We start from the raw sequence: 26,747 nt of genomic DNA, 5'->3' as shown, positions 1-26,747 counted from the left end.
TGTCAAAATTATACTTTTCACAGAAAAATCTCGTAGAATAAAAATAATGTGTGCATTGTATTCAAATAAGCGAAATAATATTCCTTGCTGTCATCGATAATTTAAAAAACGCGTTTTACTGGATAATTAAAAAACCTGCGTGGTGTGGTTGTAGCGCGATCGCTTTGCTTAAAAGACGTACCGGGTTAGAATCCGAGGACATGCACTTTTTCTTGCTTTTATAATTATTAAATACTATTTCAAGAATAACAGTTTTGTTAGTAAATTTCATTTATGACATTTTTGATAAAGACGAAATTATGCGAACAGTGCCCTCATATTAACCGTATAAGAGTCACGATAAAGGTGGTTGTTGACTCAATAAAAATAATATAATATGCCAGCGCAATTAAAATGTGATACGGTTTTATTATTATCCCCACGCTTTTAAAAGCGTGGGGTTATTGTATTGATCTCCGCTTTTCTGTCCGTCCGTTCGGTCACTATCTCCTCCTACACTGTTAGCACTAGAACCTTGAAACTTACACATATGGTAGCTATGAGCATATGTGCGACGGTGACGGCGACGGAATTTTGATCTGACCCCTGGGTCAAAAGTTATGGGTAAATAAATGGGTAAAAAAACTCATTTTACTTACAACATGCGACGCACATGATAATAACCTTTGACCCTGGGGTCAGATCAAAGTTCCAAATAGTGCACCGTCGCGCATATGCCCTACCATTTGTGTAAGTTTCAAGGTTCTAGTGCTAAAGTGTAGGAGAATATAGTGCAGAACCACGCCCACCCAACACTTTAAAATGGGTAAAAAACTCATTTTACTAACAACATGCGACGCACATTATAATAACTTTTGACCCAGGGGTCAGATCAAAATTCAAAATAGTACACCGTCGCACATATGCTCATAGCTACCATGTGTGTAAGTTTCAAGGTTCTAGTGCTAATAGTGTAGGAGGAGATAGTGGACAACCACGCCCATTTTACTAACAACATGCGACGCACATGATAATAACTTTTGACCCAGGGGTCAAAACATATTCCAAATAGTTCACCGTCGCACATATGCTCATAGCAACCATGTGTGTAAGTTTCAAAGTTCTCGTGCTAATAGTGTAGGAGGAGATAGTGGACAACCACACCTACCCAAAATTTTGTTTAAACATAACTTCTTCATTTATTCACCTTAAGATTACTACTGAACATCTCTTATGACAACACGGTCTATCTCGACCATCCATGTACACATTACCAACCCCAGAGACATTGATAAAGGTAAAGGCAGCTTGGTTCCCGTCCTCTTTCAAATTTATCGAGAGGTTCACGGGTACTACTTTCCCGTACCCCCCAAATTTTTCTTCGTACCCAAAATTTTTCGAACCCATTTTTTTTCCTACAATTTTTTTTATTTCGCACCCAATTTTTTTTTTCTAACCAAAATTTTTTTTCGTACCAAAATTTGTTCGTACCAAAATTTGTGTTGTACCCAATATTGTTTCGTACCCAAATTTTGTTTTGTACCCAAATATTTTCGTAACCAATATTTTTTTCGTACCCATCTTTTTGAGTCCTCAATTTTTTTTCGTACCCACATTTTTTCGTACCAAAATAATTTTTCGTACCCCAATTTTTTTGCGTACCAAAATTTTATTTCGTACCCAAATTTTTTGGCATATTTTTTGGTACCCACATTTTTTCGTACCCATTTTTTTTTTCGTAACCAAATTTTTTTTCTTACCAAATTTTTTTTCGTACCCATTTTTTTTAAATATTCTTTCGTACCCAAAATTTTCGTACCCAATTTTTTCGTACCCAAAATTTTGTTTTAACATAACTTCTTCATTTATTCACCAATTGACTTGAAATAAATACTGAACATCTCTTATGACAACACGGTCTATCTCGACCATCCATGTCCACATTAGCCACTCCGGGGCCCCACCAACATAGGCCTTGCTCTCCCAAAATTGCCTTTTAAAATAACATCTCTGCGTCGTGGGGATACGCGTCGGCCTCTGCCGCGCAACTTCTAGTTGAATCATGTTTTCCGCCATATTTTCGGGATGGTTGTCCAGGAACAACAAGAAATCTATCAGAGGCATCAACATAAAACCTCTGAGGTAAATACATGTCGTTCAAATGAGGTGCAGTGCTCAAGAGCCATAACTTTTTATGTCATAATTGCATGTTTCTTTATTTTGTTAGTGTTCCATACTCAACTTCTGTCTTTGGCTGTACTCCTTTTGACACATATACGATATGATTCACTCATTTCCCTTTAAGTCTAACTGTTAAATCAGAACAAACCCTACTAGTAGAAGTATGTGTATGTGTGTGTGTGGTGAGGGGGGGGGGGTCAATGGTGTTTAGCATTCGCGGTTCTTTTCTATGAAATGGGTATCTGCTTAACGAAACACTTGACTGAAAGTACCCAAATCTGACAGAAAGATTTTAGTTCCATTGAAAACTTGCGGATTTACAATAAATATAAACATGCTGTTTTTAGTATTTTCAATCCGTATTCGATCTGAAATTCTTATAAGCGATAAACATCTAAAGAATGTGCACATATAAGATAACAGGACTCAGCATGTATAATGGCTAATGTAACATGGTATTTAACACAAACACAAAGCTTATTAAGTAATAGAGATATTTGAAAACCTAGTAGGCTCTATAAATTTCACGTATATCGCCAGTTGGATCAATTACGTAGTGTTTCTATTAAATCAGTTATAAAAATAAGGAATGGCAACCAGTATTATATTCGTAACACGTAGTAAATCTTGTTCGAAGTTAAATTGTCAGTACTTCAAGACAGTACTTCAAGACAGTACTTCGCTTGACATTTATTTTGGCCCAGTTTAGGATTAAAAACGTACTATAAGCTTTGTCGTTGTTTTTAAGTTGTTCAAAGACGTTCGTATTTCTGTAAAATGTAATTGTTTTAAATAATTAAAATAACATGGAAACGATAAAGTGTTAAAATAAAACAAACCCGGTCCAGAGTAACGAAAACGGAAATTATAGAAGCAAAAGCTTACGCTCTACCACACTACCACAAAGGCATTCGACTTTTGAAATGGTTTTTTAAACGCTATGTCGGTAATCCATGTTTTAAACGGTCCGCAAGAATGCAAAAATGGAGTGACTGACGTCATATTATTGTTCTTACATTTAAAATAAACAAGAAACCGTCGGAGACGGGTGATGCTCCCCAAAGTTGTTTTTTGTCACAATATTGCACTATATATTCAGATAAAAGGAAACGTCTAGTAATTGGGGGGACAAGAATTGCACTATAAGTACAGTTAATGGAAAATTTCAAAGGGCCATAACTCTGTGAAAAATCATCCGACCAGAACCGGCTGATAATATGCACATCTCCTCTTGGTAGTGAAGCTTCCCATAAAGTTTAATTGAATTCCGGTCATTAATTGCTGAGAAATAGCCCGGACAAAAATTGTGCACGGACGGACGGACACACGGACACACGCACGGACAGACGAAGCGGCGACTATATGCTCCCCCACCCCAAAAAAAAAAAAATTTGGAGGAGCATAAAAAGTGACCGAACTCGAAAGGTACCGCGAGATTATCACCTATGAGGTTGTTTCGAAATGTACGTTTACTACGACGATTTTGTAACGATTTAGTTCTTAAAGAGTGTTTCAAGCAATTTTTGTAAAAAGTATAATACTGACTATTTTGGTCATTTCTGCTTTGGAGAGCACAGCTTGGGAGGTTAATAGTGTTGACTATCAATCGATTGTAAAATTGTGGTTTACATTTCCAAACCGTTCAATGGTGCTTTTTCATAAAACAAAATCGCGACTACTTAGTTTTACTACTTACTTTAGGTCGATTGTATGGAAAGCCTAAGTTTAATGAAACGCTCTCGAGTCCGTTTCCTGTGTAGAACTATAACGTTGTATCTTTTGGGATAAATATAAAGGACGCTCCCACAGTGCGGATTGAATTCATGACTTTCTGATCGCAAGTCGGTCACCATATTCATTACGCCATTGCTGTAATGTGGGCCAGAACTAAACCGCATTAATCAAACTTAAATATAGCAGAAACATTTACTGTTGTACTTGACTTCAACCGTCGCAATCTGAGTTGGAACTAAGTGCTGACATTATTGAGCTCGAGTTTTCCTAAAGTTTCTTGATATTTCTTGTAAGTATCAGTAGTTTACTTGATTATATTGTAATTGTAGTTTCTTTTAAATGTAGCAGCATTTTAAGCGAATGAGAACCTTCACCTATGATAATATGTTGCTAAATTTGACTGGTAGCACTATGATGGTAAGCATGCTAACGTTATCTTGTAATGTTAGCCTGTAATCATATAATGTTGGTTGTTAGCCATAGCATGGTTATCATATTGGGGTAAGCTTTTACTTTTAGTCTGTTAACATCATAACGGTTACTTAAAAGGTTTTAGTCTGTTATCGTGCTTACTCAAGCTTTTAGTGTCAGCGTATAAGCATGCGGCCATTATTTGGTGGTATTCGCATTATAAGCATTCTAACGTTAGTTTGAGGAATTAGCCTGTAAGCGTGCAAACATTGGCATATAGTGGTAGCGTACTAGCATGCTAACGTTAGCTTGTAAAATTGGCTTTGGGTATATATAGAACCCCAAGTGGAAAAAAGGAGGTATTTCTATGTTGACGTTCTATGTAACGGAAAAATATATTCGTAAGACAAATCAACACAGTAGCTCTGTTAGGGTTTTAATGTGACGTTGATTCTTTTTTAATTTGCGAGTGTTAATTTGAGAGTTGATTTCTATTTCGAGGAAGATACAAACTACTTTAATAGTGGAAATAAAATCCACCGAATGAAACATTTGTGTTTGACATTCTCACCCCTTTACAGGGCTATGATTTTTTAAACCAAATAATGTCTAACTCAACGCACATGCACGATTTCTGTACAAATAAATCTATGATAAAACTATGAAAGTTCGCAATCGGGTGTTAGAAGCATTAAAAATGAATATGCACGAGTAACCACAACTACGTCTAACAAATGAATTTCTTAGTAAATAGAGTCATACAAAAATCGAGTTATATTAAATAGCGAATATGTTTAAATGGTGTAGTGCTTGGTGGATGTAATGAAATATCGATAGTTTTCACGAATAACAAAGTGTGGATTTTAAAGAAATATTGTCACAGTTTATGAAAATTCCAAAATAATTTGTTATTATTTAACAGTATCACGATAGTCTAATGTCCATAATACGCTCATTAAGTCGCATAATTGAATATTAAATATTTATATCCGGATAGAGATTTAGATCAGATTAGATTTACAACATTTCCAGAAGGTCATTGGCCCATGTTGACATATTTAAGTTCATGAAATTGATAACAAAATTAATAATACTATATTCAGATTTTTAACTAGTACTTAAATTATGAGTAAACGAGGTTGCTAATCATTAAAAAATACTCAATGCATAAATATCAATCATTAATAGCAGTTTTTAAATACATGTATTTACCCGTCGCACAAAACCATAGTGGGACGTTATCAAGAACTTACTAAAAACTGCTAAAAATATAGAAAAAGATTAGCAATACTAATCCCAAAGAGCATTGTATTGATTTAAAATAAACAAGTATATGAAATGCCATAAATGAGATTAAAATAACGTGTCACATTCTAATAACATTAAGCGAACTTACTATTGCAATTGACACCGGCTGTGGTTCTATCGCCCATATTGGTGCAGGCTGATTCAAAGTAGGGACTGCAATCGAAAATGTGTGCTTCGTTTCCCTTGCAATTCAGCTTACTGATGATGGGATCAACCGTGCCTTTTCCAAAATGAGACCCCGTGAACGCAACAGCAATGCCCCTAAAATATAATAGAAAATGACGGTCTTTATTTAGATTTATTATCCTTTTTTAAACACATCAAATCTTCATATCAGACCTTACACGTTGTCACAGAAGAATATAAATCAGCGCTTTACCGTCATACATACAAAATGTGTACATTTTTTATTCATAGACAATTATTTATAATACTGGCAGTGGGTGAAAATTAATTGTTTAATGGCGTATATTTACTTAAAGTAGCATTACTACTCAAAATCAACGAACATTTCGTACAATTGTTCGTAAAATAAACTTAACCAATTAAAAATCAGTGTTCCTTATGGCAATTGCCGAAATTTCAACGCCTGATGTGGTCTGGTGAAATAGATGTTTGTAGATACAAAATGCTCGTTTTTATTATTGTTTTGCATATCTATTCATACGACACATGAACACTGTTCGTGTGTCGTATGAATAGATATATTCGCGGGAATTAATTGTGGCCACAAATAAATAAAAACGAGCATTTTGTATCTACAAAAATCTGTGTAATCACACCACATATAGCGTTGAAATTTTGGCTATTGCTATAAGGAACACTGATTGTTAAGGTGTTTACTTTATTTTACGAAATACTTAACGAAATTTTCGTTGATTTTGAGCGTTATAGAGACTTTAATACCATGTAGAACAATTAATTGCCTTTAACAGGTTTAAAGTGAGGGAAATGTTTAAGCTTTCAAAATTCAGCATCGTGTGATTTCTAATAAAATATCTCTATAATTTGCAAGATAATATATTGTTAAGTTGTTTGCAACTTGTATATTTTCACTACTACCTGATTTAGCAGGTGCTTTGATAGAGGCCATGGGTGGATAATAAAACAGTGTCGCACCTTCCAAAACGTTAACACACCGGCGCTATCAAAAACTATTGAAAATACGAACAGAAATAATAATTCGCGCTATTTTACCACTTCTACTGAGGATTTTTTTCGTAATTAACATGATTAAAAAAATGACATTACACCTAGTACAGCTATTACAGCTTCAATTAAGGCTATTACAGCACTCTAGATACGACCCGGTAATCTTTGTATTGAATGAACAAGCACTCTTTCGAATCAATTTACTTCATTTTGAATCATTGCTTTGTTAATACGCCAACGTTTGTAAATATATGTTTCGTTGCATGATCAGTCCTTGCATCAAAGCTCATTGTATTTAAGTAATTTGGATCTTCAATTTATGCTATTTCATCCAACTAAATGTCATTGCCAGTAGAAACATAAAATCAGTTTAAGCTATCAACTCAATCAAATAATCAAATCTGGTAAACACGATACAAATTGCAGGGTGGTATATAAAGCGGCGGATCGTATCATGCGCGAAGCTGAGCCATATTCATTTTCCGAAAATCGTGCTTTGTTAGTCAAACTCTTTCCTGATAGAGTCAATATTGATCAATACGACTTCAAGTATGTTCCAAAAGTTGTGTTAAACAAATTTGAGAATTCAATATGGATTTTATAGGGTTTGTTTTCTCAAATGAGACATAGTTCCTGCTCGCTTTGTTGTCACCGTCCAGGATAATTTATAGAAATTCAAAATAGATCTTTAAGATTCATACATCAAATGAAGCGGACGAGTTATTTTCCAGTTATTTTCACATGTGGTTAGCGTGTGGCTATGATATTAACTAGTGAAAACATCATTTTGAATGATAAATAATCATATTATAACGAAAAATCAACTTTTCTGGAAAAAAATTCACTATCAAATATATATATAACAAGGTATTCAACTCGAAATCGCCCGAAAACGGGGTGCATCGCTTTGAGCATCCATCACTTCATCAATTGTGAAGCGATTTTCATGAACCTTATTCAACGCAGAAATGAATTTCCTTTTTGAAAATGTTTATATCTTGTTATATTTCTACACATGCTGCGTCAAATTTTAAGAAATAAAACGATACACAATTCGCTTGACCTACTAGATACCGATCAGACAGAATTCATGAATGAAATCTCCAGTTGTGAAGACACACCTTCGCATAGGACCAATGAAATCACTCGTGTGTTTAAAATGTCAGTAAGTTGAAATGTATGTAAACAAATGTTTCAAACGGCGCTGGACAGGTAGTTTTGATGCATAATGCAACGGCAAGCACGGTAAGAATGTTGTTTCATACGTTTTATTGAATTATGGTATCGATGTCCGTGAACTTTACAGGGAAAATGCCTTTTACTCCGTGAAGATTTCAGTCTTAGATACTGTCTGATCGATGTTAAGTGGGTCATGCGAGTTGTGTATCGTGTTATTTCTTAAAAGTTGACCCAGTATTTGTAAAAATATTGCAAGCCATGTACATTTCCAGAAAGGAAATTCATTTCTGCTTTGAATAAGACCAAGCTCGTGAAAACGCTGCACAATTGATGAAGTAATGGCTGTTCAAAGCGATGCACCCCGTTATCGGGTGATTTCGAGTTGAATGCCTTGTTATATATATATTTGATAGTGAATTTGTGTTCAGAAAAGTATATTTTTCGTTATTATATGATTATTTATCATTCAAAATGATGTTTTCACTAGTTAATATCATAGCCACACGCTAACCACCTGTGGTTATTGTATCTTACTTTGTTTTCAATCCCATCGGAATAAAAGACAAATACCTACGAATTTCGATGATGGCGACGGTTGATACGGTTTTAAAAGAAGCGACATTGCTTGAAAATTTGCACTGGGCATACAGCTTTAGAGTCCTTCTTTTTATTTTATTCACTTTTGTCAGAAACAATATTTTAACCTCTGATTATGGCGTCAACTGTTGTTATCATTGTGTACATATAGACCTGTAAATGTACCGCCAAACATTATAATTAGTGTGACGAACCAATTTTAATTTCCGTCGCGAAAGGTGGCAATTACTTTTAAGAAGCATAAGAACATTAAAGTGTCGCGCACTTTTTTCTTTACGGACTAAATCAATATGTTTGTTAGAAGAGTGACAGACTAATATCACAGGGATCTTTTGGTTGAGTCCCATACAGGTATAGCGTGATATTTGCAAGACCATGAAAACCTTAAGACATAGCGGAATTCTTGCATTTCTTACATTACCCCAGTGAGAATTACAAGACCGCTGTCTGTGAAAATGTGAAAACCCTAAGACCGATGTTCAATACAATTTACACTTAATTATTTCGAATTTTTTGTAGTTTTGTATTCAAAGTACAAAACGACCTTTTACACAAAGAGGGCAAAGAACTACTGTTCGGACTGTTGTAATATCCGGACACTATTGGTGAAAGTTATTATAGCAAAAAATAAAAACGGCCCCGAGCAAAAACGGCCTAACAGGTTAAAACGGACACTGTTTAAAATCAATGTGCTTATAACGGACCCTAATTTTTAAGAATATGTTTATTCTGAAGTGTTATCACAAGTAACTTAAAAGGTTAAGATTACACAAATTCTGTATACGATCATATGTAAAGGTTATTCATCATCATCATCATCATCATCATCATCATCATCATCATCATCAACAACATCATCATCATCATCCATCATTCATCATCATTATCATCATCATCATCATCATCATCGTAGTCATCATCATCAGCAGCAGCAGCATCATCATCATCATCATCATCATCATCATCATCATCATCATCATCATCAATCCCTTGACCGGTTAGCCGTTGGGGGGAAATGAGGGACGACGATAAAAAAAATCCTCCTCTAATCAGGTCTGTTGTGTGCTGCTGAGGGTAATTCATCCATGGGGAGGGATGTCCACTCTTTGACATTATCCATACAGCTTTTCTTTTGACGGTTTCGTCTTGAACCTCCCTCTAGCGTGCCATGGAGGACAGTCTTGCACAGAGAGTCGTGCCTGGTGACATGTTCAAACAAAGCAAACTTTCGTCGTCTGACAGTCGCCAGATGGGGATCTTGTGGACCAACAAGTGTTGCATTCACGTTCCGGACGTATTCGTTGGCCGTGTGGAGACATTGATTTTCAAATGCCTGTATCCTGTGTCCGCGTAAAACGTCCAAGTGTGCTTGTCCTAAATCTTCTCAGTCTGGCAATCGCTGCGGTCGCCATGGTAATTCTTATTCGGGCCTCAACGGTACTGATACCATCCTTTTATAGGGTTTCGCCCAAGTACTTAAAGATGGTCACTTCTTCTAGCTTCTCGCTTCTCATGCTGCAGTCTGCACTAGTGTTGAACGTGTTGTTCACCATGATCTTCGACTTTTCCGTGCTGACCTTCATCCCGTATGATCTTGCTCTTTCCTAGAGTTTGTGGGCGAGATCTTGAAGTTCACTGCTGGTGCCACCATAAGGTACATGTCATCAGCGAATGTCAGATTGGAGATTGGTCTTCCACCGATTGAGATAGAGGTGTGGTGTTCACGGGGAGTCTCCTGCATAATCGCCTCAAAGAAAAGGTTGAACAGGACGGGAGAGAGCAGACATCCCTAACGGACGCCAACTAATGTCCTGAATAAGTCCCTCTGCTGTCCGATGAGAAATAGTGTACTGCTGACGTTTCCGTAGAGTTCTTGAATGACTTGCACCAGCCCTTCGTCAATGTTGAATCCACTCATAACATTCCATATATATATGAGTTGGCCGTGTCTTATTAGATGTCACAACCAAACTAACTCTTTTTGAGTCATCAGTAACATCAATCAACTGCATGGTTCTGATGTCTGGGCAATGTATGATAACTCTGATATCGATAAATTACATTACACATTCTGCAAAAATATTCATTGTGTAAAACAATCTACTTCTAACTATGTTGTTTTTAGTGAATTGGGTAAATTCCCTCTATCCGTTTTATGTAAAATAAGAGCTTTGCAATATTGAATGACAGTTGTAAATTACCAAAATTCTTTATTAAAGAAAGTTTTCATGGAACAGATCAATGTTTTAACCAATTTCAATCGTACACTAAATCTATGGTGTCATGCTTTGAAGTCAACTTTAGACAATTTTTGCTTGGGTTATATGCTTTAAATAACTGATTTCACCTGCGAAATTGCTTACATGGTAAACCAAAGAATTAAAGACCAATTTGTTCAAGATTGGGGTGATGCTTTTATTTTTTTTAAAGCTTCGAATATAAATAATACCTGGATTGTATATCTAATGAGAAGTAAAGAATCCAAATGAGCCCATTTCAATTAAGTTCCCAGCGTCTTGAAATAGAAATTGTTAGATATAGTAGGTTGTTCCGAATAGAACGCAAGTAGTGTTTGTGAATCCGAATATCTCTTTTATTAAGTAACCTATTATATAACGATTTAAATATTCAATATAATATCCGGAAATCATGGTCTACCATAAGTAAATACATATCAATTATGCCGTTCTAATGTTCTTAAGCTAAAAACATTGAAAAATGTCTGATCGAAGCGCTCAAACTCAAAGGTGAGAGTTTAAATAGTTTTGCTGTTGTATAATTTCATGATAAGAGACCTAATTGTATTTAATAGTCACACATATAATGTGTTATGATTGTCATATTTGTTCTTGGCCAAAGGCAGAATGCTGGATTGCCAATTTACTTTAAACTTTGAACTTAAACCCTCACGTCGACAAAGGCGAATGGACGAGTGGAAACACTATTAATAAAAATATGTATTGTTCAATTACTTTTTTTCATGCTTTTACTGTGATTTCAACTCATGATCGTGTCTTAATGTTTTGTATTTTTGACTAAAGATAGCAATTAGTTTTTCAACCATACGAAACACGTGGCTCAGCAGATAATGGATTAAACTCACGTGTTGTGAAAACCCAGCGTGTTGCAGACGGCTCTTGCTTCGGCATGTCCGAAATTGTAGCCGCAAAGAGGCCTCCATCTGTTCTGTTATTTCCAAAAAATAGACAATACCAATCAATGGTATATTTCCATTAATGCAATTCCTAAAAATCTAAATGTTTGTAAAATAGTATAGTCTTGCTACAAAAACCTATTAAAGATATAAAAATTAAAACAACTTGGCGGTGGTAAAACGTTCGCTTAGTAGAAATAATTATAAATTAAACCTTTTTTTTATTCACAGCATTAGAGATAAACTAATCCGTCCGAAATAAGCATTTAATACCTGGAAATAAAGTTCTACTCTTCCGGAATATGGAGTGTCACCGTTCTGTAGCCGCAGCTGAGGGCCTGTGTGAAATAGGTTCTTTAGTAGATTTATCACAGTTGCAATCAACACACTTCGTTAATGGTAATACATGCTTCTTGTATACGTTTGGAAGGAGTCTGAGGGCCAACACTTGTCAACATTGTATCACATAGATTATCTTAAACAAAAAAAACTCAACAAAAGTTATAACGCAATATTAAGAAAAAAGCTATTGATTGCTTTTTTCCAGGTTTATAGGAAGTACAGTCCATGAAATTCTAAGATATGCAAAGACAGTTATTTACCGGGGTTGTATCTACCAAGACATGCGTTGTCGTTAGAATAAAGACTTGTCTTGCAATAGCTAGCTTTCATATAAATGCATTCATTTTCAATTTAACAACTTAAATTTCAAACATTAGTTATTTGAATTCTTAGCGTCAATATAGCCAGCACAACCACAAGGCAACACACCAATCTACCTTAGTCGGCTAACGTGTGAAAATGATCAAATATTGCTAAAATAAAGTAATGTAATAATGGAAAAATAAAACGTTTCAATAATACATAATAATACTGATATCTCCTGAAAGTTGTCGAAAACCACAGACTTGCTTTTACTGGCACCAACTAAGATTTCATAAGTTGATGCTAAGTTACAGTTAATGATCCAAATAACATAAATGATCTGACTCAGATGACTATTGAATTATATTAATTTTTACTTTGAACAAAGTTCCAGATAATCATGGGTCTACAACTGACATAGGTTTCGTCCGCAGGTTCTTTAAATCGTGATCCCAGCCTTTGACACGAATATTTAACACTTTGAAAGCGTCGAGCAAGTCCTAAGTATTCTTATTTTTTCAGTCTTTTTTATACAGCTTTTCTCTAGCTAACATCATGTTAACATTGGTAGAGAACACAATCTTGCTCGAAGGTTGTCGACTGTCGACTTATTTCCATTGAGCCAGACAAACAATATTTAAAGCGACGCGCGACATTATAAAGATACACGATATTATACCGAGCAAATATTTCGTAGACATTTAATACATTTTTATACAACAAGAATGCCAACTTGTCACAAAACATGCCCGATGCAGGCTTGTAAAAATTAATATGTAACTGGTAAATTAATTTGTTGTAAGCAAGATTGCACAAAATTTAACGAAAACAAACAATAAACATTATTATGCTATGAAACCAGATCTTCAACGTTTTTATACTTATCTAATCAATTAAAAATAAATATGCAATTTCAAGTTAGTTTTTCAGTTATACTATCTACATACTAAATTTAAGCGCAATGCCACCATCCAAATAGAGCAAAAACAGTTTTTACCTCACCTGAGCTTAAACAGAATACAACTTTGCATGAATGTGTATCTAGACAACGTTTACGTCAAGTTCAATTTTGATCACGCACGCACAACAACTAGGTCATTAGGCCAAACACTATGTATGCCACATCTTATGATGCCTGGTAAGAATGTTAATCTTGTGGTAATCAATGCCCATTACGAATCTGGGTTACGTGCGTCCAAAAGTTAAGGCACCAGGTCAAATATTAGAAAAAAACTTTGTTACCACTATAGAGACTGCCTAAATGACTTAACCTTGATAAAACTTTGTCCGAATATTTATCTTGACATTTTAGGCTGAGTTTTAATCTGGATCAACAATCAGGTTACAATTTCAAATTTTAGAAAAAAATATTGTTATTACTGTTTGGCCACATTTATGAATCATTCATGATGAAACTTGGTAAGAATTTTGACTTTTGCAACACATAGGCTATATTTTAATCTAGGTCACAAGGCAAAAATATGTCACCAGTTCAAATCTTAGAAAATCGTAGAAGACGCATTTATGACTCTGTCAGATGAAAAACGGTCAGTTTTATCATGATGATTTCTAGAATGAATTGAATCTGGGTCATTTAAAAACTCGATCATCAGGTAAAATATTTCAAAAACATTGTTACAACGACAAAGGCCATAGTTATTAACCCAATCTTGAACTCTAGACCAATATCAAACCAATAAGGTCGCCGTGGTGTAATGGATATGGTGTCCGCCTAGCGACCGGGAGGTCACGGGTTCGATCCCCGCTGTGGGAGCGTTCTTTCGATCTCCCATATAGACACCAAGTACTGGTTCTAGGCCCAGGAAACGGACTCGAGAGCATTTCAAATAAGTAGGATTACTTTCTATGCAATCGAGCTAAAATAAATAGGTTTAAACTAAACTAATATCAAACCAATGTCACGCGTGTCCGAAAACTATGTTTACATCTTTGAAAAACCTTGTTACCACTCTATAGTCCACATTTATGACGCAATCTGTATTTAACTTGTTCATAATAATAAGCTTGACAATATTTATGCATATATCGAATCTGGGCAGGGACCTTTACAAAGAAAGGGATGCGCAACTTCAATGATCCGAAGAACCAGCTAACGCGCTGTGCACAAAATGTGACGAGACTGGCGACTCAACGAGACTTCGCGCGAGGAGGCAAAATTTCACAGGGCGAAACGACCCAGGGCAAAACGACTCAGAGTGACCTAGGGCGAACAGGTTTTAGGGCGAAACGACCCGATACCATTTCACAGCTACCATTTTTACAGACCGAGACCGTGACAAAGCGATTAACGATTACGATTGCCAATTAACCAAGTGTTGCCAACAAAGAAGTATTCTTTGCAAAGGTTTGTTGAGTTTGAGACATCTTATTGTTTTATTTTTATCGAAAACTATGTTTTTACTAATAAAAACAACGGTGGGTAGTTTCGCCAAAACATGCGTAATAAAGCGAACATGAAGTCTTAGAGTAAATTGTTCCGCGTTATTACATTTGTATTGACATTAGATAGCATTCTTCTGATTGTATCGTTATGAAAAATTGGTTTAGTTACAAAAACTTAATATTGACATTGTGAGACAAACTGTGATTAACATTTTGACCGCCAGTCATTTTTTCTTAATTATGAAGGGAGTACTTTAATAAACTTGTCAAAGCAAGCTCCACCTTTATAATCTTGGCATTTGTCAAAATGTAACACTTACCGTCTATGTGTTTTATTCACTTTTATATGTTTTGCTTTTGAAAACATTGCTCATTTAATATAACAGATATGATGACATTTAAAAACCCTTGTTTACACTTCAATAAATCCGATTAACATATGCCATTGCTTTTTCAAAAAGGCTCGGTTAAATCAAGCGCTTTACTATTCTTGTGGGTATTTTCACAAACGATATATTTCAATGCATTGTGTGGTAAAAGTTTTATTTACATTATTTGCAAAATCATAATTTTACATTAGCTCAAAGACAATATAATTTTAAGTATTTTTTTTGTATTTTGAAGCCACTTTCAATTTGATCAACATAAATTGCAGCTTTCATCGAAAGTCTCAGTCAAGATTAGCCCTCAATTAATCATATTGGTATCTTCACACACACATTACACTTCAATCCATTGTGCGGTGCAAATTTAATTTGCATTATTTGCAAATTCATAATTTTGTACTAGCTCAAAGACAATACAATTTTAGTCATTTTTTTTATTTTGTAACCACTATCAATTTGATTAACAGATGTCGCAGCATTTTTCGAAAGGCTCGGTTAATACTAGATCTATATTAATCATGTTGGTATCTTTACAAACGTTACATTTCAATGCATTGTGTAGTGCAAATGTAATTTGCATATTTTGCAAAATCATGATTTTGTATAACCCCAAAGACCATACAATTTTAGTCATTTTTGTTATATTTTGTAGCCACTATCAATTTGATCGACATATGCCGCGGCTTTATTTTCGAAAGGCTCAGTCAATACTAGCACTATAATAATCATGTTGGTATTTTTGCAATTGTTACACTTCAATGCATTTTGTGCTGCACATTTAATTTGCATGAATTGCAAAGGCAATATTTTGTATTAGCTCAAACATGATACAATTTTAGTCTTTTTTTTTATTTTTTAACCACTATCAGTTTTGTATACATATGTTAAGGCTTTTTTCAAAAAGCTCGGTCAATAATTGACCAATGTAAATCATGTTGGTGTCTTTAAAAATGTGACCCATCAATGCATTGTGTGGTGAACATTTAATTTGCATTTTTTACAAACTCATAATTTTGTATAAGCTCAAAGACGATACAATTTTAGTCATTTCTTTATTTTTTACTACTATAAGTTTTGTATTCATTATATATGTCGTTCCTCATAGTCTTTATAGTCTTTAACAGTAAATGTAGTTTAATATATAAAATTATTGATAATTGGAGTTCTAAGGACAGACACATGAAGAGACAAACAAACCTATTAATAATGGTCATTGTCGACCTGAAATGGCTTGAAGTCACCCGGGGGTGACTAGAAGCCGATTCATGTCACCCTGGGGTGACTTCAATCCGATTCTATTCACCCGGTCGGCTTGATGTCACCCCAGGATGACATGAATCGGTTTGAAGTCACCCTAGGGTGACAAGAATCGGCTTCTAGTCATTCCCGGATGACTTTAAGCCATTTCAAGTCGACAATGACCCAATGCGCAACGCCCATTGGGAAAAAAACGCCAGCGAAACTTATTTGTACAAACCCAGGTCATTTCCACATTTAAAACTGATAATGCTTGCACAACATTGTGAACTTAAATTAGTGCTGACATACATGGGTGATCACAGCTTTTCCAACGATACTGATTCAACACCGAAATAGACCAGTTTCACAATACTTTCGTTGTTGCTATTTTTAGATATCACGTAAGGCGTCGAATTTCAGAACGCGGCTGAACGTGTATAGTGGCGGAAAATATCGATGATTATAAACCAGTTGATTCTTATTAATTACATTCGGGATTTTCATGAGCACTGACACTGGTAACAATAACTACAAACACATGCATACATGCATTTGTTGTTTAGTCAATAAATTGTTGAGGGGTTACAAAATAAATATTCTTACACCCAAGTAATATTTCAAAGCCATAGTATTTAGTACTACTAGTGTATACGTGTATATAAATTTTATTTCTTCTTCATAAAAATTCAAGATACCCAGGATCATCAGAGCAAACATTAATAAACCGTTCAATAAACATTAATGAATCGATAACAATACATGTTATAGTCATTCACACACCATCAAAAGTGTTTTTTACTCTTATATGTAAATAAACAACCCCGGTAAACAACCAAGAGCTTTAATTTTTAAAAGGAAGTACGAGAATCCTCTGACGTCATTTAATAAAGCATAAATTTGCTACGGGTCTTTTTATTGGTTGGGCGGAATTTCCCGAGGATCTCCGTAAAAAGGTGAGTGAGAAATTGATGAAAACCAAACAATCGTATTTTGTGTTACAAAATCTCTGACGTCATCAAAGGGTTTCCCAGACTCAAAATATAATTTTCTGTTTAGATTTTGTACTCGCGGATCGAACGACGCGATAAAATGGTGTTTACCATACTTTTTCGATAACAATAAGTATTGTTATCGATTGATACATGTTTCATGTGCATACAGGTGCTGTTTATCTACAGTTTAATGACTTGGTTATTGAGCTTTAGCTCTTGAAAGTGATCGACATGGACAATCTCTATGTGGACACACTTGTGTCCGACCAAACACGATTTTGGAAATGGGTCAATTTCTGAGGGCTGGTATCGAAATACTGCTGGATCAATGGTACTGATGTTAATTTCTCCTGATAAATTATTTAATTAGCTTTCGAAAACAACCGGTGTGTAGTTAATTCGTTTAAATTTATTCAAGTTACATAGTTTACAGTAAAGATGGTGTAGCTTTACGGCAAATGAAGTTACACTCCTTGTTTCTATTATAGCATTATATATATTATAGCATTATATATATAGAGAGAGAGAATTACTAGCAATTTAAATCAAACAATGTTCTGATATAAAAGGCATTACTATAAACGGTATAGCATATACAGTTTCGCAATTTACGATACGTCTTTTTTAGGGGATGGTTCTGATAACTTTTTGAACTGTGCATTGAATATGCTCCATGATTTTTCTTTATTCTCTGGACTAAAAGCAAATTTTGATAAAACTAATGTTATATGGATAGGAGCCTTAGCGTATAGCTCAAAATCAATAAACACTAAATACAAATTAACATTGGGAGTTACCATATTGACGTTATTAGGAATAATATTTTATGTCAACTTACAAAATATGGTTGATTGAAACTTTTACGGAATAATTGAAAAGCGATGAATCTAATAAATCAATGGAAAAAAACTACTTACAGCTATAGGTAGAATAACTGGTATAAAGTATTTAATACTTCCATTATTTACTCACTATGTTTTATGCCATACCAACCCCTAAGAACAGAATCCTTTATAAAATCAATAAACTTATGTATGATTATGTGTGGGATGACAAACCATATACAATAAGAATCTCCACTCTAGAAGAAAGTATGAAAATGGTGGATTGGTTGATATATATGCATATTCTAAAAAAACTTGCATGGATAAGCAAACTGTATTCATGTTGTGAAAGTAAATGTGCCATTTTTATTAAATCGCGTTTCAAAATAGAAACACTTTTTAACACAGGAAAATATTATACTGCTGTTGTAACAAATAGTATAAAAATGATTTCGAAGTGTTTACATGTAATGAACAGTTTATTGACTTCGATGTTGTTATATTTTCAGCCTTTAGAGGCTGGTGGCGGTATTGTGTTTTTATTATTTTTTAAGAAACCTTGTTTAAGACCTTTCTTATACTTAGATTCTTATACATTCTCTGTACTTATAAAGTAAACGTGTATGTTCATCAATTGAGAGTTCTGCAGGTTATACTGAATTTTTACAGACCATTATCTGACAAGCTGCCTCTTACTCTTTTATGTATGTTGACTTGGCAATGTGTATTAATGTGATTATAAGATTGGTGGTTTCGCCAAATAAATAACCTATGGACAGATTGATTACAAAAAACCCGAAAGTTGTTCTCTCACCATTGAGAATTCTGATTGCACGTAGTATTCATTTGCCGTTAAATTATAGACAATTACTTTTTTCTAAACCTACAGTCAAATTAAGTTTACTTCGATCATCTTTCATTGGAGGTACAATGCGGCAGGTTTCTAGTTAGCAGCATAATTTAGCTCCGTTTAATCGGTATCCTACAATAAATAAGTGCAACTCCAGGAAGTGTTTATGTTGCAAGTTTTTAAATATGTCCTCTTTTATTCTTTCATCGGTTAATAACCGCAAATTTTCAGTTAATATTAAATCCGATGTCTCATGAAATTCTATGCATGTGGTTTATGTTATTACTTGAAACGTACCCTGTTGTGGTGCGCAATACGTTGGGCAGACGGGTAGATCACTTATAACACGTTTTAGGGAACATTTTTTTAAAATTAAAAATAACAATAAATTTTATAACTTCATTTACCAGCACTTTAATAAAACGGGTCATAGAGTAACAAATATTTCAATTCAACCTGTGGAGCAACTTATTTTTAATAAAAGTACTTCAAATCAGTGCCATATGATAATAATATTGACATATACACTTCAAATTTCACACGTCAACTTATCAGTCTCTGCGAAGCTACAATCCCGAACAAAATAGTTACAATAAGAACAGCCGATCCTCCATGGCTACATACTAATATTCGTAAGGAAATCCGACGCCGCAAACGAGCATACAAAAAAGCCAAGGCTACTAATTTAGACCGACACTGGCACATCTTTCGCCAACAACGTAATATTGTTAATAATCTTGTCAGATCAGCGAAAAAAGTGCACTTTGAAAATCTCGCTAAACTTATACGTGAAAATCAACACTCATCATCCGACTTCTGGAAAATAATAAAAAAATTCACAAATAAAAACACCACACAAAACGAGTTGCCTCCCTTAATTCATAATGGTACCATATATGAGTCACCCCTTGATAAAGCAAATATTCTTAATTCATTCTTCCAATCTCAATCTACTTTAACTACACCAAATACGCACATGCACAACCTACATTCCGAAGAGCCAGATTACCCCGTCCTTGAAGATCTAATTATTTCCCGTCAAGATGTCTTGGATTCCATTAAAGTGATGAAAACGGGAAAGGCATCAGGTCCAGACCAAATAAATAGTCAAGTTCTAAAGCAAATTGCATCCGAGATTTCAGGTCCCCTACAAAATCTTTTTAATTTTTCTATTAGTAATGGTAGGGTCCCACGGAGCTGGAAAGAAGCAACTGTTTGTGCACTTCACAAAAAGTCTGATCCTCAGGATGTTGAAAATTACAGACCGATCTCTCTTTTAAGTGTTTTAAGTAAATGTCTCGAGAGAATTCTCCACAAATATATCTTTAACCATTTAAGGGCTATTGAATTTATAACCCCATCTCAATCAGGCTTCATTCCAAAAGATTCCACCGTCAACCAATTAGTCTCTGTGTATCACTCCTTTTGTAAAGCCCTTGACGAAGGTAAAGAGGTTCGAGCCGTTTTTTGCGACATTTCTAAGGCCTTCGACAGAGTATGGCATGAAGGACTTATCCACAAGCTCCGACTTAGTGGTATCTCGGGCAATCTTCTATCTTGGTTAAAAGACTACCTACATGAGAGGACCCAGTGTGTTGTAATCTCTGGCTGCCAATCTGACCCATTACCCATAAACGCTGGTGTCCCTCAAGGGTCTATATTAGGGCCCCTCCTCTTTCTCATTTATATAAATGACATTGTACGAGATATTCACTGTCCAATTCGCCTATTTGCAGACGACACCACGCTATATATCATCGTCGACAACCCTGTTGATGCGGCTAATCATCTTAACACTGATCTTGCAAAAATTCATTCCTGGGCTGATAAGTGGTTGGTAACCTTCAATCCATCCAAAACCGAATCTTTGGTTGTATCTAGAAAAATCAACCGCCCAATCCATCCCCCTCTCTTTTTCAACGACTGCCAAATCACTGAGGTTTCGTCTCACAAGCATCTTGGCTTAACTTTTTCTGATACATGTTCCTGGCATGACCATATTGAATCAGTCATGAAGAAAGCATGGCAAAGACTCAATGTAATGCGAACGTTCAAGTTTACGCTCGATAGAAAGTCTCTTCTATCGATTTACACAACATTTATTAGACCAATTCTTGAATACGCTGATATAGTCTGGGATAACATTAATACACAAGATGAAATAGAACTTGAGAAGATTCAACAGGAAGCAGCAAGGATAATCAGCGGGGGGACACGTTTGGCATCCTTGCAAAACCTATACAATGAAACTGCTCTCGAACCATTAAAAAATAGGAGAACAAAACATAAACTTACCCACTTCTATAAAATATATAATTCACTAGCACCCCCATACTTGTGCACACTTATCCCCTCTAGCGTGGGAGAAAGATCTGCTTATCCACTTCGTAACTCTAACAACATTCGCAGTATCCAATGCAAATCACAACTTTTTACTCGATCTTTCCTACCATCAACTATAAACTTATGGAACAATTTACCGGAATCGGTGAGAACGGCTCCTTCTCTCACTGCTTTCAAAGCAAATCTTAGTAAAGATAAGAAAATAATTCCCCAGCATTTCTACGATGGGGAGCGGACATCTAATATTCTACATGCGCGTTTACGAATGCATTGTAGCAGTTTAAATGAACATTTGTACTCAAAAAACATTGTACAAAGTCCATATTGTCAATGCGGTGCGATTGAAGACACATATCACTTTTTCTTCAATTGCCCCATTTATGCAGAAAAAAGAGTTATCCTTTTTAACAATCTGTCTAGATTCTTACCCATAACTTTGCAACTTCTTCTTTTCGGTGTTAAAGACGGCTCATATGAAGTAAATTCATTAATATTCAAACATGTTCAGTCTTACATCCGAGATAGCCATAGATTCTAACCCATTTCTATCTCAGGAACAAACCATATTCTGCTAACGATGCCCCGTTCCCGCAACTGCTTCCTTTCTTACCGCAACTTCTCTAATTCTGAAACTTTACTCTTCCACTGCTATCCCTTTCCTTCTCCACTTATTAGCTCTTATGCTATCTACATTACTCTGTTATAATTTTTGTATTATAGTTTATATTAATTTTACATTTCTAACCAGTATGCAATAATCTATCACTGTAATATATTGTTCGTAATTTTGACATGTCTTTAAATAGTTGTTATACGTTTGGTTGTTTACACCATTACAGCAGCGCTTCTAACTGACAGAAGAGAGACATAGTATAAGCCTCGAGCTTCCTTCTCAATTCTGTCCAATTGTATTCTACAGCCTTTATGTAAAGCAATACTGCAAGTCTACCTGCCTAGCATATTGCTCAAATATAATATGTATGTTTGTATTGTATTGCTTATATGTACTTTCAATGAACTAAATAAATAGTGTTTAAACCAAATCAGTGCCAATTAAAAGCAAGGTGCATGTCAGAATCTGAATGGATTAAACGTTTGCAATCAGCTTACCCACTTTGATTAAATGATAATATTCTAAATGTTGGAACAATTTCTAAAAATAAATCGATTAATTCATTTTCTCTGTTTAGTAAACGTCTAAGAAATAAACGTTCACATGGCATTAGGAAAAATGGTAACTTAAGGCGTAAATTTAAACGTCTGCTTTCTTTAAATGATTGCTACACATCATTACAAAATGGGGGTAAACATAAATTACTAAGTGCACTTTGCTCTCTTTCTGTTTCTTCGTTGGCGCATATTGATAAGAAATGTAAACTTATTTTACTTCAAGCTGACCCTCTATATGAACGTGCTTGTATTATTGAATCTTTCACTGACTACTATCTTAAACCTTTTATTGAAAATGTACTTAACAAAACTAGAAATCGTATCAAAATTGAGTTTTGTAACAAAGGTCTTGATTTAATTGACCTTCCTAAAATATACACTGATAAAAATGTACGTCGGTTGATTCCCCCTTATTTCCGCAATACTGAATCACCACTTATTTGCTCGAAATATAGTAAACCTGTAAGAAGTATCGTTTTTAATTATAATTCTATTTCCACAGATATAAATGTAATAACAAATTGTCCTACGTTATGTGACTGTACTAGTTCTAAATATATATATGGTCCAGTTGGACATGTTATTACTGGGGACCTTAATTTCATTCAAAATAAAAACCTTAGAAATTTGCTACGCAGAGGCCCTAAGTACAGACTGCCTATTCCTGTTGATTTTGATGACTGCATTAAGAATATCGTAACATCCTTACATGATTATTGCACTAAATGGTGCAGGAAGGAAAATGCTGAAATTACTGCACTCAATGATTGGAAAACAAAAATATTTAGTATGGCCATTAATAAAATATGTTTTTATGATACACATCCTTTGGCCCTACCACATTCACCTAAATTTAATAAACAAAATCTCTGTAAATTGCTTAAAGACTTAAAATCTAAATTCGTCTTAGTTCCTGCTGATAAGGCTGCTAATAATGTTATAATAATATGACGAGTGTTTTATGTTCAAACTATTTCACAAGAACTTTCTCAAACTACATCAGATTGTGAGTACAATAAGCAGCCTAATGGAATTATTACCGACCATATTGCCCAATGCATAAAGTTAAATGTAATAGTCAATATTACTGACAAGAAATTGCCATCACTTTACTGGATACCTAAATTACATAAGACGCCATATAAAAGTCGTTTTATCGCTAATTCAGTGTCTTGTACCACCAAACAATTATCAGTGTATCTTACATCTGCATTGAGTACTATTAGATATCATATAGCTAAATTTTGTAATAAAGTTTATGAAAATAGTAATATTAACCTATTTTGGTCAATAAAAAACACCTTAGAAGTTATTGATAAAATTGAAAATAAAAAATGTAAGGTGTCACAGGTAAGTACTTATGATTTTTCTACACTATATACAACGCTTCCTCACGCTTTAATAAAATCCAAACTTGTTTCTTTGATTGAAAAAACTTTTGCTAGAGAGAAGTGTTTGTATCTAGCTTTAAACACTAAAACAGCTTTTTTTACTAATCAGGTGTTGGATAATTACATCATTTGGACTGGTCTTGACTTTTGTGCAGCACTTACTTTTCTTTTGGATAACTTGTTTGTTGAATTTAATGGTAAAATATTTAAACAATTTATTGGCGTTCCTATGGGTACTAATTGTGCGCCACTTATAGCTGACCTTTTTTATATTGTTATGAAAGCGAATTTATGTTAGAATTATCTAAAACTAAGCAAGTAGATTTGATTAATTGTTTTAACCTTACTAGTAGGTACATTGATGACATACTTAATTTAGATAATCCATTATTTGAACAATATATTCACAAAATCTACCCAAAAGAACTAGTCTTAAATAGATTGTGTATATCCAATACAGACGCTGCGTATTTATACTGACATTTAACTATTAATAATAATTTGATCAAAACTAGTTTATACGACAAACGGGACGATTTTAACTTTGAAATTGTGAATTTTTCGTTTCTAGATGGCAACATCCCTAAAGGACCTTCCTATGGTATTTACATTTCGCAGTTGGTACGTTATGCCAGAGCATGTTCGCGTATTAAAGATTTTAATGATCGTAATCTAATATTAACTAAAAAATTGCTAAAACAAGGCTTTTTGTATCATAACCTGAGAAATAAATTTGCTAGATTTTACTCTAAGTGTGGTGATTTAATTTCAAAATATAATGTTTCTTTAAAATGGCATTTAAATAATGGAATCTCCCATCCATCATTTTACGGAGATGTTTTGAAGCGTGTCCGCAAATTAAAATATGTTAAACCAAATGTTCATATTAAACTTTTCAATTTAATTAACTTGTTTTTATCAAAAGGATACGATGCTTATGTACTTAAAAACACGTGTTTGATGGTTTTCGATTCACTATATCTTTCTTCCCTTAAAATTTGGAATCATTAGTGATATTATAGGCATTTTTCACTGTTGAATAAAAGTGTGTCATTGTGTCGTATGAACAAATCTGCATGAAAACTACATTATAGGCATTTTTCACTGTTGAATAAAATTGTGTCATTGTGTTGTATGAACAAATCTGCATGAAAACTACATTTGGACACAAATCGTACATCTAATCATTTCTGTCTTCAGTTGTCAAAACACCTATATACTGTTTGATTCCAATAATGTCGCTTTAATGGAATTACCATTTTTATTCATTTGCTTCTTAATCACCTAAACTTGTTTTATTAGTAGCACAGCCCCATTAATATTTTTATTTAGTACTGCCCCTTGAATTTGTTCACGTCATTATGTCATTATGGATTTTTGTGACGCCATACGACCGACTTTCCCAGTTATAATCTACATGAATAGGTCATTGGGTTTATAACGTTCCATTTTATTTATATTTTCTCTCTGATAGGCGTTTCTTGTTTGATTTAATTATTTTTAATTTTTTAGCAGTCACATAAACAACCAAGCGATGTAATATGGAATTTTTACACCCATTATTGCTGCTTCTTCCTTTATTTGCGCGATGATTATCTGAGATATTAACTCCATGAAGCTATATTCTCAAATCTTTTTCTATAAAGAAGGAATGTAGTTGACAATTGTTAATAGTTTTATTTGATCGTTCGTCAAAAAGTTGTAACTCTGTTACTCTTGTATCTTCAATGCAATTGAGTAATTAAATAGTAATTAAATTGAATGCGTTTTAATTCCCTTTTATTATTGTTTAATTTGAGTTACAATGCTATGACGTTAAATTTTATTTACACTTAAATGTATTATAAATATTGCTGGGCCAAGTGTGAGGTTGAGCGCTCTATAACCAGGTTTAAACCCCCAATGCTTTGCATTGACCAAGGCGGTGACCCCAGCTTTATTCATATTTTGTGTTTATGTTGGTTTGTATTGCGCTGTATTGTGCTGTTTTGTACTGTTTGGGCAATCAGTCACTTGCCTTAAATAAAGGACCAACTAATTGTTTTAATGAAAATTCAATACTGCTCCAGCAGCTGGAGTTTCACTTCTTTATATTGTTAGATACTTCAGATGTTAATAGTGTCTTAAATATTTTAAGCTAATCACAAATTGAACAATACACTGGTAAAAACATTAATTTTATTAATAATTAATTCTTATTTACTCAGTGCAGACATTTATTAGATCCTTAAATCTAGAATTTAATAACAGGGACGTGAGTGTTCAAATGCCTTCCCCGTCGTGCTATGCTAACTTTTGTATCAATTATAAAATCTCTCTAGGGTCTTATATGAATGTTTTGTTAACAAGAATGTAGAACATATTTGCATTTAAAATGGGAAATAATAAGAACGAAGAAAATACATGGAAATATACTTTTAAAATCATTTCTACATAACGAGCGATACTTACAGAGGTTCCAGTATAGAATTATTCACCAAATATTAGGAACTAATTCTTTATTCTATAAAATGAATTTAATTAACATTAGAAATTGTATTTTTTGTAACCATGAAGAAGAAAAAATATCAATTTTTGGGGGGAATATGACAGTCAAAAACTGATCAATTATCTAAAGAATGACTTAGTGCACAGATTAAATATACCTGATACAATGAATTGTAAGTCATTTATTCTTGGAAGTACTGGATTTGCAAAAGAAAAAAGTTAAAAAATATATTTAATATAGAGATTGTTTGCATACACAACTATGGACTTTATAGTTAAAGTATGTATGTGTCACTGGAAACAAATGTTAGGAGGAGTACAT

General features: G+C 34.2%; 2 protein-coding genes across 2 annotated transcripts in view; both read right to left on the bottom strand.

The window, feature by feature from the left end:
- Positions 1 to 26,747, bottom strand: part of LOC127866440 (uncharacterized) — a 173,965-nt gene that overhangs the window by 79,818 nt on the left and 67,400 nt on the right. The window lies entirely within an intron of this gene.
- LOC127866394 (scavenger receptor cysteine-rich type 1 protein M130-like) overlaps positions 1 to 26,747 on the bottom strand; it is a 120,434-nt gene that overhangs the window by 47,875 nt on the left and 45,812 nt on the right. The window contains exons 5-7 of the mRNA XM_052406889.1: positions 11,969 to 12,033; positions 11,645 to 11,727; positions 5,702 to 5,874 (exon numbers count right to left, since the gene is read on the bottom strand). Coding sequence (XP_052262849.1) covers positions 5,702 to 5,874; positions 11,645 to 11,727; positions 11,969 to 12,033 — 321 coding nt within the window. The remainder of the gene's footprint in view (positions 1 to 5,701; positions 5,875 to 11,644; positions 11,728 to 11,968; positions 12,034 to 26,747) is intronic.

The sequence above is a fragment of the Dreissena polymorpha genome, chromosome 2, assembly GCF_020536995.1.
Source record: "Dreissena polymorpha isolate Duluth1 chromosome 2, UMN_Dpol_1.0, whole genome shotgun sequence".
NCBI lineage: Eukaryota > Metazoa > Mollusca > Bivalvia > Myida > Dreissenidae > Dreissena > Dreissena polymorpha.
The sequence above is the reverse complement of the archived record's forward strand: the minus strand, read 5'-3'. Positions and strand labels throughout refer to the sequence as shown.